The 17574-nt window shown below is 45.3% G+C and overlaps 1 protein-coding gene across 5 annotated transcripts in view; it reads right to left on the bottom strand.

Annotated features, from left to right (window-relative positions):
- The window catches only part of LOC106605745 (uncharacterized), a 104407-nt gene that overhangs the window by 81732 nt on the left and 5101 nt on the right, over nucleotides 1–17574 (bottom strand). For all 5 annotated transcript variants that reach the window (XM_082960630.1, XM_082960633.1, XM_082960634.1 and 2 more), the window contains exons 3-4: nucleotides 14783–14989; nucleotides 3475–3631 (exon numbers count right to left, since the gene is read on the bottom strand). In XM_082960630.1, the coding sequence (XP_082816756.1) occupies nucleotides 3475–3631; nucleotides 14783–14989 (364 nt within the window). The remainder of the gene's footprint in view (nucleotides 1–3474; nucleotides 3632–14782; nucleotides 14990–17574) is intronic.

The following is a 17574-nucleotide window of genomic DNA, read 5'->3' as shown; positions in this document are numbered from 1 at the left end:
TAATCACTGTAACAGTACTACCTTCACTTCTTACACCAGTAATCACTGTAACAGTACCTCCTTCACTTCTTACACCAGTAATCACTGTAACAGTACTACCTTCACTTCTCACACCAGTAATCACTGTAACAGTACCACCTTCACTTCTTACACCAGTAATCACTGTAACAGTACTACCTTCACTTCTTACACCAGTAATCACTGTAACAGTACTACCTTCACTTCTTACACCAGTAATCACTGTAACAGGGGGATCGATACACTTGTCAATCTATCTCAGAGAACCTGACTGAAACACAAAGGCTGTCAGTGTGTGTGTGATTTCAACAGCTCTCACTGAGCAGCATTGTCGTGTAGTGAGGAGGAAGGAGGTCAAAGCCACAGAAGTGGTCTCTCCAGACAGACCTCAGACCTCTGCTCCAGCCCACACTGCAGACACCAACACAATGGCCTGACCTTGTCTGTTACATTTTTGGTGTGTTTGTTTTAAAGGTTTCCTCGGAACCACAGACACACACACAGAGAGGCAAGCACACACACACGCACGCACGCATGTGCACAGACATGCACGGACACGCACACATACCGGTCATACTGGTTCAATTATCAATAGGATCACAGATCACGGACACACACCTGTCACATTGAAAGAAAGAAAGAATAAGAGAGAGAGAGAGAGAGAGAGAGAGAGAGAGAGAGAGAGAGAGAGGACAGTCTTGTCGTCTAATGAATTGACCTCGGGGCAGAAACGTTCCTCAATCTGTCTCTAACCGGTTTAAATGGAGGAGTGGCGCAATCAATGTCTGTTTGTCACGCTCCTATCATAATACATGTGGCGTGGGAAAAATCCTTTGCAGCACCAAGAGATTCTCATTGCCAATGTTTCCATATGCCTCCACAAAAAACATGGATGTACAGTGCATTCAGAAAGTATTCAGACCCCTTCCCTTTTTCTACATTTTGTTACGTTACAACCTTATTCTAAAATCAATTTTAAAAAACTTCATCAATTTACACACAATAGCCCATAATGACAAAGCGAATACATAAGTATTCAGACCTTGTGCTATGAGTCTCTAAATTGAGCTCAGGTGCATCCTGTTTCCATTGATCATCCTTGAGATGTTTCTACAACTTGATTGGAGTCCACCTGTGGTAAATTAATTTGATTGGACATGATTTGGAAAGGCACACACCTGTCTATATAAGGTCCCACAGTTGACAGTGCATGTCAGAGCAAAAACCAAGCTATGAGGTCAAAGAAATTGTCCGTAGAGCTCCAAGACAGGATTGTGTTGAGGCACAGATCTGGGGAAGGGTACCAAAAAATGGATGCAGCATCGAAGGTCCGCAAGAACAGTGGCCTCCATCATTCTTAAATGGATGAAGTTTGGAACCACCAATTTCTAACAACCTGTTTTTGCTTTGTCATTATGGGGTATTGGGTGTAGATTGATGAGGGAAAAAAAACTATATAATACATTTTAGAATAAGGTGTAATGTAACAAAATGTGGAAAAAGTCAAGGGGTCTGAATTCTGAATGCACTGTATATGGTATTTACACTGTCAGCAGGGTGTCTGTTAGGAAAATGTGGCACCAAACAACGTGACCGGTAAGATTTTAATTTACCGGCCATTTGAGAAATTTATCAGACACATATGCATTGGTTGTGTAACCCCTTAGCGCGTCCACTCACGGTGCTCAGAATGACAGAAATCACATTTAGATTATGGTAATTCATCTGAACAAAACATGCAACTCCTGTAATGAATTAGCCAATAAAAATACATTTTCAGACCTCCCGAGTGGCGCAGCGGTCTAAGGCACTGCATCGCAGTGCTTGAGGTGTCACTAGAGACCCGGGTTCGATCCTGGGCTGTGTTACAACCGGCCGTGACAGAGAGTCCCATAGCGCGGTGCACAATTGGCCCAGCGTCGTCCGGGTTAGGGGAGGTTTTGGCCGGGGTGGTTTTACTTGGCTCATCGTGCTCTAGCGACTCCTTGTGGCGGGCCGGGCGCCTGCAGGCTGACTTCGGTAGTCAGTTGAACGGTGTTTCCTCCGACACGTTGGTGCAGCTGGCTTCCGGGTTAAGCGGGAGGGTGTTAAGAAGCGTGGTTTGGCGGGTCGTGTTTCGGAGGACACATGACTCTACCTTAGCCTCTCCCGATTCCATTGGGGAGTTGAGAGATGAGACAAGATCGTAATTGGATCGCAATTGGATATCAAGAAATCGGGAAGAAAAAGGGAAATAAATAAAAAATCTCTGTTAGAAACTTAGAAAGAGGGTGAATAAAAAGATGCAACAACAAGAAATGCGTGGAGTGGTTGAAAAACGAGTTTTAATGACTCCAACCTAAGTGTATGTAAACTTCTGACTTCAACTGTTGATGAATGTGATTGAAATGTGATTGAAAGAACCAGAATTTTCATCCGTATATTTTCAACAGTTTTTATTTGTCGGCTTTATGTATTTTTACTTAGTTGACAATGGAAGTTATGGGTCAACGGCTGCATTGGCCATCTCTGGGCTGCATTGGCCATCTCTGGGCTGCATTGGCCATCTCTGGGCTGCATTGGCCATCTCTGGGCTGCATTGGCCATCTCTGGGCTGCATTGGCCATCTCTGGGCTGCATTGGCCATCTCTGGGCTGCATTGGCCATCTCTGGGCTGCATGGCCATCTCTGGGCTGCATGGCCATCTCTGGGCTGCATTGGCCATCTCTGGGCTGCATGGCCATCTCTGGGCTGCATGGCCATCTCTGGGCTGCATTGGCCATCTCTGGGCTGCATTGGCCATCTCTGGGCTGCATGGCCATCTCTGGGCTGCATTGGCCATCTCTGGGCTGCATTGGCCATCTCTGGGCTGCATTGGCCATCTCTGGGCTGCATGGCCATCTCTGGGCTGCATTGGCCATCTCTGGGCTGCATTGGCCATCTCTGGGCTGCATTGGCCATCTCTGGGCTGCATGGCCATCTCTGGGCTGCATGGCCATCTCTGGGCTGCATTGGCCATCTCTGGGCTGCATTGGCCATCTCTGGGCTGCATGGCCATCTCTGGGCTGCATTGGCCATCTCTGGGCTGCATTGGCCATCTCTGGGCTGCATTGGCCATCTCTGGGCTGCATTGGCCATCTCTGGGCTGCATGGCCATCTCTGGGCTGCATGGCCATCTCTGAGTTCCATGCGCTCATTTAGGCTATTAAGCCGCCAATGATCACGGTGTAGCCTCTCAATGTGTCCATAAGGCAGAGGCTGGTGCTCTCGCATTAGTAGAATTTTAACTTTTAGAGTTTTATCATTTTAATTAATATTTTGATGATTAACCACGTGACAATGATTTTGAGAAATGAAAACATTATTATTGAAATGAAACTATTCCACAAAAATGCACATATGAAAATCATAACACATTTCTTTCATATGGCGTAGATGTGAGGGGGTCAGGGGTTAGAGGTCAGGGGTTAGGGTTACCTTGTAGCATGCTGCGGTAGGCAGCCTCTGATATAGCGTAGATGTGAGGGGGCATCTCATGGCGTTTCTTCCCTCGGTACATCTCCACTATGGACTCTGTGTAGATGGGCAGGTTCTTATAAGGGTTGATCACCACACAGAACAGGCCCGAGTATGTCTGCAAACACACACACACACACCCCCAGGATAGATATACACAAAGTTCAATGATAACTAAAATGCCATGCTTAATCTCAACGACCCATGCCCTCCCAATGCCTAGCCCCAACCATTAAGCCAGGTAATGTCATAACACACACCTAATCTGAGTCATATAACAGCTACATTAGGAGAGGGAGGGTCAATCCCGCCCAACATTCTCCCCCCATTAACATACAGTATGACTAGGACTGTCACGTTCGTCGTATACATAATGAGCGGACCAAGGCGCAGCGTGAGTAGAGTTCCACATATTTATTAAAGTGAACCTTCAAAAAACAACAAAGAATAAACGAACGTGAAGTTCGTAGCGCACATAGCACTAAACCAAAACGAAACAATATCCCACCAACGCAGGTGGGAAAAGGACCACACTAAGTATGATCCCCAATTAGAGGCAACGATCATCAGCTGCCTCCAATTGGGAACCATACTCACACCAACATAGAAATTCTAGACTAGAACACCCCCTAGTCACGCTCTGACCTATTGCACCATAGAGAACCCCAAGGGCTCACTATGGTCAGGGTGTGACAGTACCCCCCCCAAAGGTCTGGACCCCGACCGCAAAACCTGAACCTGGATGGGGAGGGTTAGGGTGGGCAACTAGCGTCGGTGGTGGCTCCGGTGCGGGACGTAGCCCCCTCTCAGACCGCGGATCTGACCCTGAAGCCGGGCTAAACGCCATGCCCGGACTGGGCACCGGAGCAGAGGAAGGTCCGGCAATGGAGCAGGACTGGACGCCATGCCTGGCCTGGACTGGGCACCGGCGCAGAGGAAGGCTCCGGCCATGGAACGGGACTGGACGCCGTGCCTGGACTGGGCACCGGCGCAGAGGAAGGCTCCAGCCACTGACCGTCACTGAAGGCTCCGGACCATTGACCGTCACTGGAAGCTCCGGACCGTTGACCGTTGCTGGAAGCTCCGGACCGTTGCTGGAAGCTCTGGACTGTGAACCGTCGCTGGAAGCTCTGGACTGTGAACCGTCGCTGGAAGCTGTGGACTGTGAACCGTCGCTGGAGGTTCTGGGCTGTAGACCATCGCTGGAGACGCCGGACTGTACACATGCACTGGTGGACGAGTGCGGGGAGCTGGCACAGGACGTACCGGGCTGGGGAGGCGCACTGGAGACCATACCCGGCCAAAACATGGAAAACGAAACATAGAAATAGAATGCTAGCACGATCCCACCTAGAAACAGAAAACCCCAAGAACACCCAAAACAACCACCTGTCACGCCCTGACAACTCCACTAAGGCAAATTACCTCTTATAATGGTCAGGACGTGACAGTACCCCCCCAAAGGTGCAGACCCCGACTGCACCCCAAACCAAACCAACAAAACCAACCCCAAACACAACCCCCCCCCCAAAAAAAAAAACCCACAAAGGGAGGGTAGGGTGGGTGACTAATGTCTATGGCGGCGGCCCTGGTTCTGGGCGTAGTACCCCCACCGCCCGCTGATCCCCCCGCTTCTGTATGTCCGGAGGAACCAGACCATGGATCATCGCCAGAGGCTTCGGAACGCCAACCGCCGCTGAAGACTCTGGGCTAAAGGCCGCCGCTGAAGGCCCTGGGCTGCAGACCTCCACTGAAGGTTCCAGACTGGGAGGCGTCGCTGGAAGCCCTGGGCTGAGAGGCGTCGCTAGAGGCCCCGGGCTGAGAGGCGTCGCTGGAGGCCCCCGGGCTGAGAGGCGTCGCTGGAGGCCCCCGGGCTGAGAGGCGTCGCTGGAGGCCCCGGGCTGAGAGGCGTCGCTGGAGGCCCCGGGCTGAGAGGCGTCGCTGGAGGCCCCGGGCTGAGAGGCGTCGCTGGAGGCTCCGGGCTGAGAGGCGTCGCTGGAGGCTCCGGGCTGAGAGGCGTCGCTGGAGGCTCCGGGCTGAGAGGCGTCGCTGGAGGCTCCGGGCTGAGGAGCGTCGCTGGAGGCTCCGGGCTGAGGAGCATCGCTGGAGGCTCCGGGCTGAGGAGCGTCGCTGGAGGCTCCGGGCTGAGGAGCGTCTCTGTAGGTTCCGGACTGGGGACCTTCGCTGCAGGCTCCGTGCCATGGATCATCACTACTGGTTCTGCACCATGGATCATCACTGGAGGCTTTGTGCCATGGATCATCACTGGAGGCTCCGGGCCATGGATTATCACTGGAGGCTTCGTGCCATGGATCATCCCTACAGGCTCCGGGCCATGGATCATCACTGGAGGCTCCGTGCCATGGATCATCCCTACAGGCTCTGGGCCATGGATCATCCCTACAGGCTCCGGGCCATGGATCATCACTGGAGGCATCGTGCCATGGATTATCACTACAGGCTCCGGGCCATGGATCATCACTGGAGACTTCGTGCCATGGATTATCACTGGAGGCTTCGGACCATTGATTATCACTGGAGGCTTCCTACGGGGAGCTGGAACCGGTCTCACCGGACTGGGGAGACGCACTGAGGACCGAGTGCTCAAAGCAGGCACCGGCCTTACTGGGCTATTGAGGCGAACTGGAGGGTGAGTGTGGGAAGCAGGCACAGGACTTCCTGGATTCTGGAGGCGCACTGGAGGGAGAGGATTTCTTCCCACGTCCACGACTCCAGGTACCTTCTCTCACGCTGCTTGGTCCTTTTACGGTGGGTAGTTCTGTCATAGAGGTCGTTGAAGGGGACCAAGGCGCGGCGTGTAAAGTGCTCATATTTTACTTTAATGAAAACACTAAATCAAAACAACAAAAACGACCGTCAACAGTTCCGTCAGGTTACAAGGAACAAAACAGAAAACAACTACCCACAAACCACAAAGCAAAACAGGCTGCTTAAATATGGCTTCCAATCAGAGACAATGAAAGACACCTGCCTCTGATTGGAAACCATACCCGGCCAAAACATGGAAAACGAAACATAGAAATAGAATACTAGCACGATCCCACCTAGAAACAGAAAACTCCAAAAACACCCAAACCACCCAAAACAACCACCTGTCACGCCCTGACAACTCCACTAAGGCAAATGACCTCTTACAATGGTCAGGACGTGACACCTACAGTATGAATAGGACATATTAACCTACAGTATGAGTAGGACATATTAACCTACAGTATGAGTAGGACACATTAACCTACAGTATGAGTAGGACATATTAACCTACAGTATGAATAGGACATATTAACCTACAGTATGAGTAGGACATATTAACCTACAGTATGAGTAGGACACATTAACCTACAATATGAGTAGGACATATTAACCTACAGTATGAGTAAGGCCCATTAACCTACAGTATGAGTAGGACATATTAACCTACAGTATGAGTAGGACATATTAACCTACAGTATGAGTAGGACATATTAACCTACAGTATGAGTAGGACATATTAACCTACAGTATGAGTAGGACATATTAACCTACAGTATGAGTAGGACACATTAACCTACACTATGAGTAGGGCCCATTAACCTACAGTATGAGTAGGACATATTAACCTACAGTATGAGTAGGACACATTAACCTACAGTATGAGTAGGGCCCATTAACCTACAGTATGAGTAGGGCCCATTAACCTACAGTATGAGTAGGGCCCATTAACCTACAGTATGAGTAGGACACATTAACCTACAGTATGAGTAAGGCCCATTAACCTACAGTATGAGTAGGACATATTAACCTACAGTATGAGTAGGGCCCATTAACCTACAGTATGAGTAGGGCCCATTAACCTACAGTATGAGTAGGGCCCATTAACCTACAGTATGAGTAGGACACATTAACCTACAGTATGAGTAGGACACATTAACCTACAGTATGAGTAGGACATATTAACCTACAGTATGAGTAGGACATATTAACCTACAGTATGAGTAGGACATATTAACCTACAGTATGAGTAGGACCCATTAACCTACAGTATGAGTAGGACACATTAACCTACAGTATGAGTAGGACACATTAACCTACAGTATGAGTAGGACACATTAACCTACAGTATGAGTAGGACATATTAACCTACAGTATGAGTAGGACACATTAACCTACAGTATGAGTAGGACACATTAACCTACAGTATGAGTAAGGCCCATTAACCTACAGTATGAGTAGGACATATTAACCTACAGTATGAGTAGGACACATTAACCTACAGTATGAGTAGGACACATTAACCTACAGTATGAGTAGGACACATTAACCTACAGTATGAGTAGGACATATTAACCTACAGTATGAGTAGGACATATTAACCTACAGTATGAGTAGGACACATTAACCTACAGTATGAGTAGGACACATTAACCTACAGTATGAGTAGGACACATTAACCTACAGTATGAGTAAGGCCCATTAACCTACAGTATGAGTAGGACATATTAACCTACAGTATGAGTAGGACATATTAACCTACAGTATGAGTAGGACATATTAACCTACAGTATGAGTAGGACATATTAACCTACAGTATGAGTAGGACATATTAACCTACAGTATGAGTAGGACACATTAACCTACACTATGAGTAGGGCCCATTAACCTACAGTATGAGTAGGACATATTAACCTACAGTATGAGTAGGACACATTAACCTACAGTATGAGTAGGGCCCATTAACCTACAGTATGAGTAGGGCCCATTAACCTACAGTATGAGTAGGGCCCATTAACCTACAGTATGAGTAGGACACATTAACCTACAGTATGAGTAAGGCCCATTAACCTACAGTATGAGTAGGACATATTAACCTACAGTATGAGTAGGGCCCATTAACCTACAGTATGAGTAGGGCCCATTAACCTACAGTATGAGTAGGGCCCATTAACCTACAGTATGAGTAGGACACATTAACCTACAGTATGAGTAGGACACATTAACCTACAGTATGAGTAGGACATATTAACCTACAGTATGAGTAGGACATATTAACCTACAGTATGAGTAGGACATATTAACCTACAGTATGAGTAGGACCCATTAACCTACAGTATGAGTAGGACACATTAACCTACAGTATGAGTAGGACACATTAACCTACAGTATGAGTAGGACACATTAACCTACAGTATGAGTAGGACATATTAACCTACAGTATGAGTAGGACACATTAACCTACAGTATGAGTAGGACACATTAACCTACAGTATGAGTAAGGCCCATTAACCTACAGTATGAGTAGGACATATTAACCTACAGTATGAGTAGGACACATTAACCTACAGTATGAGTAGGACACATTAACCTACAGTATGAGTAGGACACATTAACCTACAGTATGAGTAGGACATATTAACCTACAGTATGAGTAGGACATATTAACCTACAGTATGAGTAGGACACATTAACCTACAGTATGAGTAGGACACATTAACCTACAGTATGAGTAGGACACATTAACCTACAGTATGAGTAGGACACATTAACCTACAGTATGAGAAAGGCCCATTAACCTACAGTATGAGTAGGACATATTAACCTACAATATGAGTAGGACATATTAACCTACAGTATGAGTAGGACATATTAACCTACAGTATGAATAGGACACATTAACCTACAGTATGAGTAGGACACATTAACCTACAGTATGAGTAGGACACATTAACCTACAGTATGAGTAGGACATATTAACCTACAGTATGAATAGGACACATTAACCTACAGTATGAGTAGGACACATTAACCTACAGTATGAGTAGGACACATTAACCTACAGTATGAGTAAGGCCCATTAACTTACAGTATGAGTAGGACATATTAACCTACAGTATGAGTAGGACACATTAACCTACAGTATGAGTAGGACACATTAACCTACAGTATGAGTAGGACACATTAACCTACAGTATGAGTAAGGCCCATTAACCTACAGTATGAGTAGGACATATTAACCTACAGTATGAGTAGGACACATTAACCTACAGTATGAGTAGGACATATTAACCTACAGTATGAGTAGGACACATTAACCTACAGTATGAGTAGGACTAATTAACCTACAGTATGAGTAGGACATATTAACCTACAGTATGAGTAGGACATATTAACCTACAGTATGAGTAGGACACATTAACCTACAGTATGAGTAGGACACATTAACCTACAGTATGAGTAGGACACATTAACCTACAGTATGAGTAAGGCCCATTAACCTACAGTATGAGTAGGACATATTAACCTACAGTATGAGTAGGACACATTAACCTACAGTATGAGTAGGACATATTAACCTACAGTATGAGTAGGACACATTAACCTACAGTATGAGTAGGACACATTAACCTACAGTATGAGTAGGACACATTAACCTACAGTATGAGTAAGGCCCATTAACCTACAGTATGAGTAGGACATATTAACCTACAGTATGAGTAGGACACATTAACCTACAGTATGAGTAGGACATATTAACCTACAGTATGAGTAGGACACATTAACCTACAGTATGAGTAGGACACATTAACCTACAGTATGAGTAGGACACATTAACCTACAGTATGAGTAAGGCCCATTAACCTACAGTATGAGTAGGACATATTAACCTACAGTATGAGTAGGACACATTAACCTACAGTATGAGTAGGACATATTAACCTACAGTATGAGTAGGACACATTAACCTACAGTATGAGTAGGACACATTAACCTACAGTATGAGTAGGACATATTAACCTACAGTATGAGTAGGACATATTAACCTACAGTATGAGTAGGACACATTAACCTACAGTATGAGTAGGACACATTAACCTACAGTATGAGTAGGACACATTAACCTACAGTATGAGTAGGACACATTAACCTACAGTATGAGTAAGGCCCATTAACCTACAGTATGAGTAGGACATATTAACCTACAGTATGAGTAGGACACATTAACCTACAGTATGAGTAAGGCCCATTAACCTACAGTATGAGTAGGACACATTAACCTACAGTATGAGTAGGACACATTAACCTACAGTATGAGTAGGACATATTAACCTACAGTATGAGTAGGGTCAGGTGGAATGTGTAAGGAGGATTTCTAATGAAAAAGACAGATAGCTGTCAGGATAATCAATCAACCAGCTAGTGCTACAACACAGGTTTATGAATGAAATATGCAGGCAACAGTGTAAACAAGATGACTCTGTGGATTCTGACTGGTCACCCCTACCCATCCACCTCCTCTCACACCCTTCCCTGATAATCCACACATACAGTATGTGTGTGTGTGTGTGTGTGTGTGTGTGTGGTGGACTGAAATATGAGGGTCAGTATACTGCCTTGTCCACCAAAATCCCTAATTTTCTCTCTCTCTTTCTCTAAAGCAGATTAGATAAACAGCCTTCAAATTCCTCAACATAGATATACAATACAAAGTGTCATTCACTATGTCACATTCTAACTCTTTCTGACACATTCTTCATATCAAAGTACCGCAACACTTATCTTTCTTTCTTTCTTTCTTTCTTTCTTTCTTTCTTTCTTTCTTTCTTTCTTTCTATCTCTCATCCCTCCCTTCATTGGTTCATAGTCACGAAACAGTAGATGCAGCTCTCCTTTCTGCTCCGTCCTTCTCTCTCTTATATAAACGTCTGTGATGTAACACAACCCCTCCTCTTATATCAGTTACACTGATGTCACAGTTCTCTCTACAGAGTAACCCCCCCCCCCACACACACACACAGTCTTGTACAACTAACATCGTGGGGACACACAATTCAGTCCCATTCAAAATCCAATTTTCCAGAACCCCTAATCCTAACCCTAGCTCCTAACCCTAACCCATAAACTAACCCTAGCTCCTAACCCTAACCCATAAACTAACCCTTACCCATAAACTAACCCTAGCTCCTAACCCTTACCCATAAACTAACCCTAGCCCCTAACCCTTACCCATAAACTAACCCTAGCTCCTAACCCTTACCCATAAACTAACCCTAACTCCTAACCCTTACCCATAAACTAACCCTAACTCCTAACCCTTACCCATAAACTAACCCTAGCTCCTAACCCTAACCCATAAACTAACCCTTACCCATAAACTAACCCTAGCTCCTAACCCTAACCCATAAACTAACCCTTACCCATAAACTAACCCTAGCTCCTAACCCTTACCCATAAACTAACCCTAGCCCCTAACCCTTACCCATAAACTAACCCTAGCTCCTAACCCTTACCCATAAACTAACCCTAACTCCTAACCCTTACCCATAAACTAACCCTAACTCCTAACCCTTACCCATAAACTAACCCTAGCTCCTAACCCTAACCCATAAACTAACCCTTACCCATAAACTAACCCTAGCTCCTAACCCTTACCCATAAACTAACCCTAGCTCCTAACCCTTACCCATAAACTAACCCTAGCTCCTAACACTAAACCATAAACTAACCCTTACCCATAAACTAACCCTAGCTCCTAACCCTAACCCATAAACTAACCCTTACCCATAAACTAACCCTAGCTCCTAACCCTTACCCATAAACTAACCCTAGCTCCTAACCCTTACCCATAAACTAACCCTAACTCCTAACCCTTACCCATAAACTAACCCTAGCTCCTAACCCTAACCCATAAACTAACCCTTACCCATAAACTAACCCTAGCTCCTAACCCTTACCCATAAACTAACCCTAGCTCCTAACCCTTACCCATGAACTAACCCTAGCTCCTAACCCTTACCCATGAACTAACCCTAGCTCCTAACCCTTACCCATGAACTAACCCTAGCTCCTAACCCTTACCCATAAACTAACCCTAGCTCCTAACCCTTACCCATGAACTAACCCTAGCTCCTAACCCTTACCCATAAACTAACCCTAGCTCCTAACCCTTACCCATGAACTAACCCTAGCTCCTAACCCTTACCAATAAACTAACCCTAACCCATAAACTAACCCTAGCTCCTAACCCTTACCCATAAACTAACCCTAGCTCCTAACCCTTACCCATGAACTAACCCTAGCTCCTAACCCTTACCCATAAACTAACCCTAGCTCCTAACCCTTACCCATAAACTAACCCTAGCTCCTAACCCTTATCCATAAACTAAACCTAGCTCCTAACCCTTACCCATAAACTAACCCTAACCCATAAACTAACCCTAGCTCCTAACCCTTACCCATAAACTAACCCTAGTTCCTAACCCTAACCCATAAACTAACCCTAGCTCCTAACACTAAACCTAATTCTAACCCTAACACTATTTCTAACCTTAACCCTGAACCCCCTAGAAATAGCATTTGACCTTGTAGGGACTAACAAAATGTCCCCAGTTGGTCAAATGTTCATTTGTTTACTATTCTTGTGGGGACTTTTGTTCACACACACACGCACACCGCACACGCACACGCACACACACACACGGTGTGACGTGTTTATCTTGTGCTTATACAGTTGAAGTCGGAAGTTGACATACACCCTAGCCAAATACATTTAAATACCGTTTTTCACAATTCCTGACATTTAATCCTAGTAAATAATTCCCTGTCTTCAGTCAGTTAGGATCACCACTTTATTTTATGAATGTGAAATGTCACAATAATAGTAGAGAGACAAATTTATTTCAGCTTTTATTTCTTTCATCACATTCCCAGTTGGTCAGAAGTTTACATACACTCAATTAGTATTTGGTAGCATTGCCTTTAAAGTGTTTAACTTGGGTCACAAGCTTCCCACAATAAGTTGGGTGAATTTTTGTCCATTCCTCCTGACAGAGCTGGTGTAACTGAGTCAGGTTTGTAGACCTCCTTGCTCACACACGCTTTTTCAGTAATCCCAACAAATTTTCTATAGGATTGAGGTCAAGGCTTTGTGATAGCCACTCCAATTCCTTGACTTTGTTGTCCTTAAGCCATTTTGCCACAACTTTGGAAGTATGCTTGGGGTCATTGTCCATTTGGAAGACCCATTTGCGACCAAGCTTTAACTTTCTGACTGATGTCTTGAGATGTTGCTTCAATATATCCACATAATTTTCATCCCTCATGATGCCATCTATTTTGTGAACTGCACCTGCAGCATAGCACCCCCACAACATGATGCTGCCACCCCCGTACTTCACGGTTGGGATGGTGTTCTTTGGCTTGCAAGCGTCCCCCTTTTTCCTCCAAACATAACGATGGTCATTATGGCCAAACAGTTCTATTTTTGTTTCATCAGACCAGAGGACATTTCTCCAAAAAGTACGATCTTTGTCCCCATGTGCAGTTGCAAACCGTAGTCTGGCTTTTTTATGGCGGTTTTGGAGCAGTGGCTTCTTCCCTGAGCGGCTTTTCAGGTTATGTCAATATAGGACTGGGTTTACTGTGGATATAAATACTGTTGTACCTGTTTCCTCCAGCATCTTCACAAGGTCCTTTGCTGTTGTTCTGGGATTGATTTGCACTTTTTGCACCAAAGTACGTTCATCTCTAGGAGACAGAACGAGTCTCCTTCCTGAGCGGTATGACGGCTGCGTGGTCCCATGGTGTTTATACTTGCATAGTATTGTTTGTACAGATGAACGTGGTACCTTCAGGCGTTTGGAAATTGCTCCCAAGGATGAACCAGGCTTGTGGAGGTCTACAATGTTTTTTCTGAGGTCTTAGCTGATTTCTTTTGATTTTCCCACGATGTCAAGCAAAGAGGCACTGTGTGTGAAGGTAGGCCTTGAAATACATCCCCAGGTACACATCCAATTAACTCAAATGATGTCAATTAGCCTATCAGAAGCTTCTAAAGCCATGACATAATTTTCTGGAATTTTCCAAGCTGTTTAAAGGCACAGTCAACTTAGTGTATGTAAACTTCTGACCCACTGGAATTGTGATACAGTGAATTAATTATAAGTGAAATAATCTGTCTGTAAACAATTGTTGGAAAAAATACTTGTGTCATGCACAAAGTAGATGTCCTAACCAACTTGCCAAAACTATAGTTTGTTAACAAGAAATGTGTGGAGTGGTTGACAAACGAGTTTTAATGACACCAACATAAGTGGATGTAAACTTCCGACTTCTACCGTCTATACTGTACACATCAGTTTTGACTTTCACTTCTCCCTTGTGTGCTGTGCAAGTTTGAGTTTATGTATTATTGTGTCCTGTGGTGTGTGTGTGTGTGTGTGTGTGTGTGTGTGTGTGTGTGTGTGTGTGTGTGTGTGTGTGTGTAATGTACACTGACGTATATCAAGCCAGAGTAGTATCTCTCTCTGAGGTTGTGTAGGACGGAGGCCTCGTTGAGACAGGTGAGGTCAGCCATGTCCTCCACCTTACTGAACCTGGGAGGATTCATCCTCTGGACCTCCTCTCTGGACAGGGTCAGCTTCCTCTGGCTGTCTGTTAGCTCCACCTCCACCTCATCCCCACGCTCCTCACGGATACTGGCAGACTGGAGGGTTGGGGTGGGGGGAGTGAGAGAGAGAGCGGGGAGAAGGGGGAGGAGATAGAGAGAGGGTAGGGGGAGAGATAGAGGCGGGGGGAGAGAGAGAGGCAGGGAAAAGAGAGTTAGAGAGAGAGGGTAGGGGAAGGGGAAGGGACAGAGAGGTTAGTTAGATACTGATCCAGGAAACATCCACTAACAGCACAAGACATGACAAGCCATAACACATGGTACAAACGCATAATAATAACACATGATAATAACACACGATAATAACACATGGTACAAACACATAATAATAACACATGATAATAACACATGGTACAAATGCATAATAATAACACATGATAATAACGCATTGTAATAACACATGGTAATAACGCATGGTATTAACGCATGGTAATAACACATGATAATAACACATGGTAATAACACATGGTAATAACGCATGGTAATAACGCATGGTAATAACACATGATAATAACACATGATAATAACACATGGTAATAACACATGGTAATAACACATGATAATAACACATGGTAATAACACATGGTAATAACACATGATAATAACACATGGTATAATGCATGAAAATTCAAAATTCAAAAGGCACTCGCAGATCTGAGAAATCTTTTTGCAGGTGCATGGCAACAGTTGAACAAGATGAAGGACAAAGGAAACCGCACACTGCTCTTGATAGTATCACTGATCTTTAATAAGCTTTACGTATCGGCCTCACGGCGTTCATCAGAGCTTTACGTATCAGCCTCACGGCCTTCATCAGAGCTTTACGTATCGGCCTCACGGCCTTCGTCAGAGCTTTACGTATCGGCCTCACGGCCTTCGTCAGAGCTTTACGTATCGGCCTCACGGCCTTCGTCAGAGCTTTACGTATCGGCCTCACGGCCTTCGTCAGAGCTTTACGTATCGGCCTCACGGCCTTCGTCAGAGCTTTACGTATCGGCCTCACGGCCTTCGTCAGAGCTTTACGTATCGGCCTCACGGCCTTCGTCAGAGCTTTACGTATCGGCCTCACGGCCTTCGTCAGAGCTTTACGTATCGGCCTCACGGCCTTCGTCAGAGCTTTACGTATCGGCCTCACGGCCTTCGTCAGAGCTTTACGTATCGGCCTCACGGCCTTCGTCAGAGCTTTACGTATCGGCCTCACGGCCTTCGTCAGAGCTTTACGTATCGGCCTCACGGCCTTCGTCAGAGCTTTACGTATCGGCCTCACGGCCTTCGTCAGAGCTTTACGTATCGGCCTCACGGCCTTCGTCAGAGCTTTACGTATCGGCCTCACGGCGTTCGTCAGAGCTTTACGTATCGGCCTCACGGCGTTCGTCAGAGCTTTACGTATCGGCCTCACGGCGTTCGTCAGAGCTTTACGTATCGGCCTCACGGCCTTCGTCAGAGCTTTACGTATCGGCCTCACGGCCTTCGTCAGAGCTTTACGTATCGGCCTCACGGCCTTCATCAGAGCTTTACGTATCGGCCTCACGGCCTTCATCAGAGCTTTACGTATCGGCCTCACGGCGTTCGTCAGAGCTTTTGTAAATTTCTTAAAATTAGAACCCTTATGTAGACCTAGCCCCACCCACATCCGTTCCACACATGGAAAGGGGTTGGAGGCGAAGGAAAAACAAATAAGTTCTACCAAATATAACAATATGCATTTCATAAATATTCAAATAAAGTGTGTAAATAAGACGTATTAAACACGTCTGTAAGACCACAATGAGGACATAGCAAGTTTTCATTAATCATTGGGTACATCGTACGAAAAACATCAGAGCAATCTTAAATAGGGACATAATTCATGTTCAAATTCACAACATAACATACATAGGCATTTCATCATTAAGATCTTTAGGAAATAATGTCTGGAGGGTGAAAATCCCAAAACATTCTCTTTTACTCAGAATATTATTAATATCACCTCCCCTGTCTGATATCTTAACTTTCTCTATGCCACAAAATCTAAAGGTAGAAATAATGCATGAAAATAACACATGGTAGAAACGCATGATAATAACACACGGTAACAACGCACGGTAACAACGCACGGTAACAACGCACGGTAATAATACACGGTAATAACGCACGGTAACAACGCACGGTAACAACGCACGGTAACAACGCACGGTAACAACGCACGGTAACAACGCACGGTAACAACGCACGGTAACAACACACGGTAATAACGCACGATAATAACGCACGGTAATAACGCACGGTAACAACGCACGGTAACAACGCACGGTAATAACACATGGTAATAACACACGGTAATAACACACGGTAATAACGCACGATAACAACGCACGGTAACAACGCACGGTAACAACGCACGGTAACAACGCACGGTAACAACGCACGGTAATAACACACGGTAATAACACACGGTAATAACACACGGTAATAACACATGGTAATAACACATGGTAATAACACATGGTGGTGTGAAATATAGGGCTTCATCACATGACAAGAGGAGGTGGGATTGATTTCCAGTATGAAGCAATAAGCATCACTGGTGTCCACATACACACACAACATAAAACAGTGCATACATTGATAGTGGTTGAGATGGC

This window comes from Salmo salar, chromosome 02 (assembly GCF_965601325.2).
Source record: "Salmo salar chromosome 02, fSalSal1, whole genome shotgun sequence".
NCBI lineage: Eukaryota > Metazoa > Chordata > Actinopteri > Salmoniformes > Salmonidae > Salmo > Salmo salar.
The sequence above is the reverse complement of the archived record's forward strand: the minus strand, read 5'-3'. Positions and strand labels throughout refer to the sequence as shown.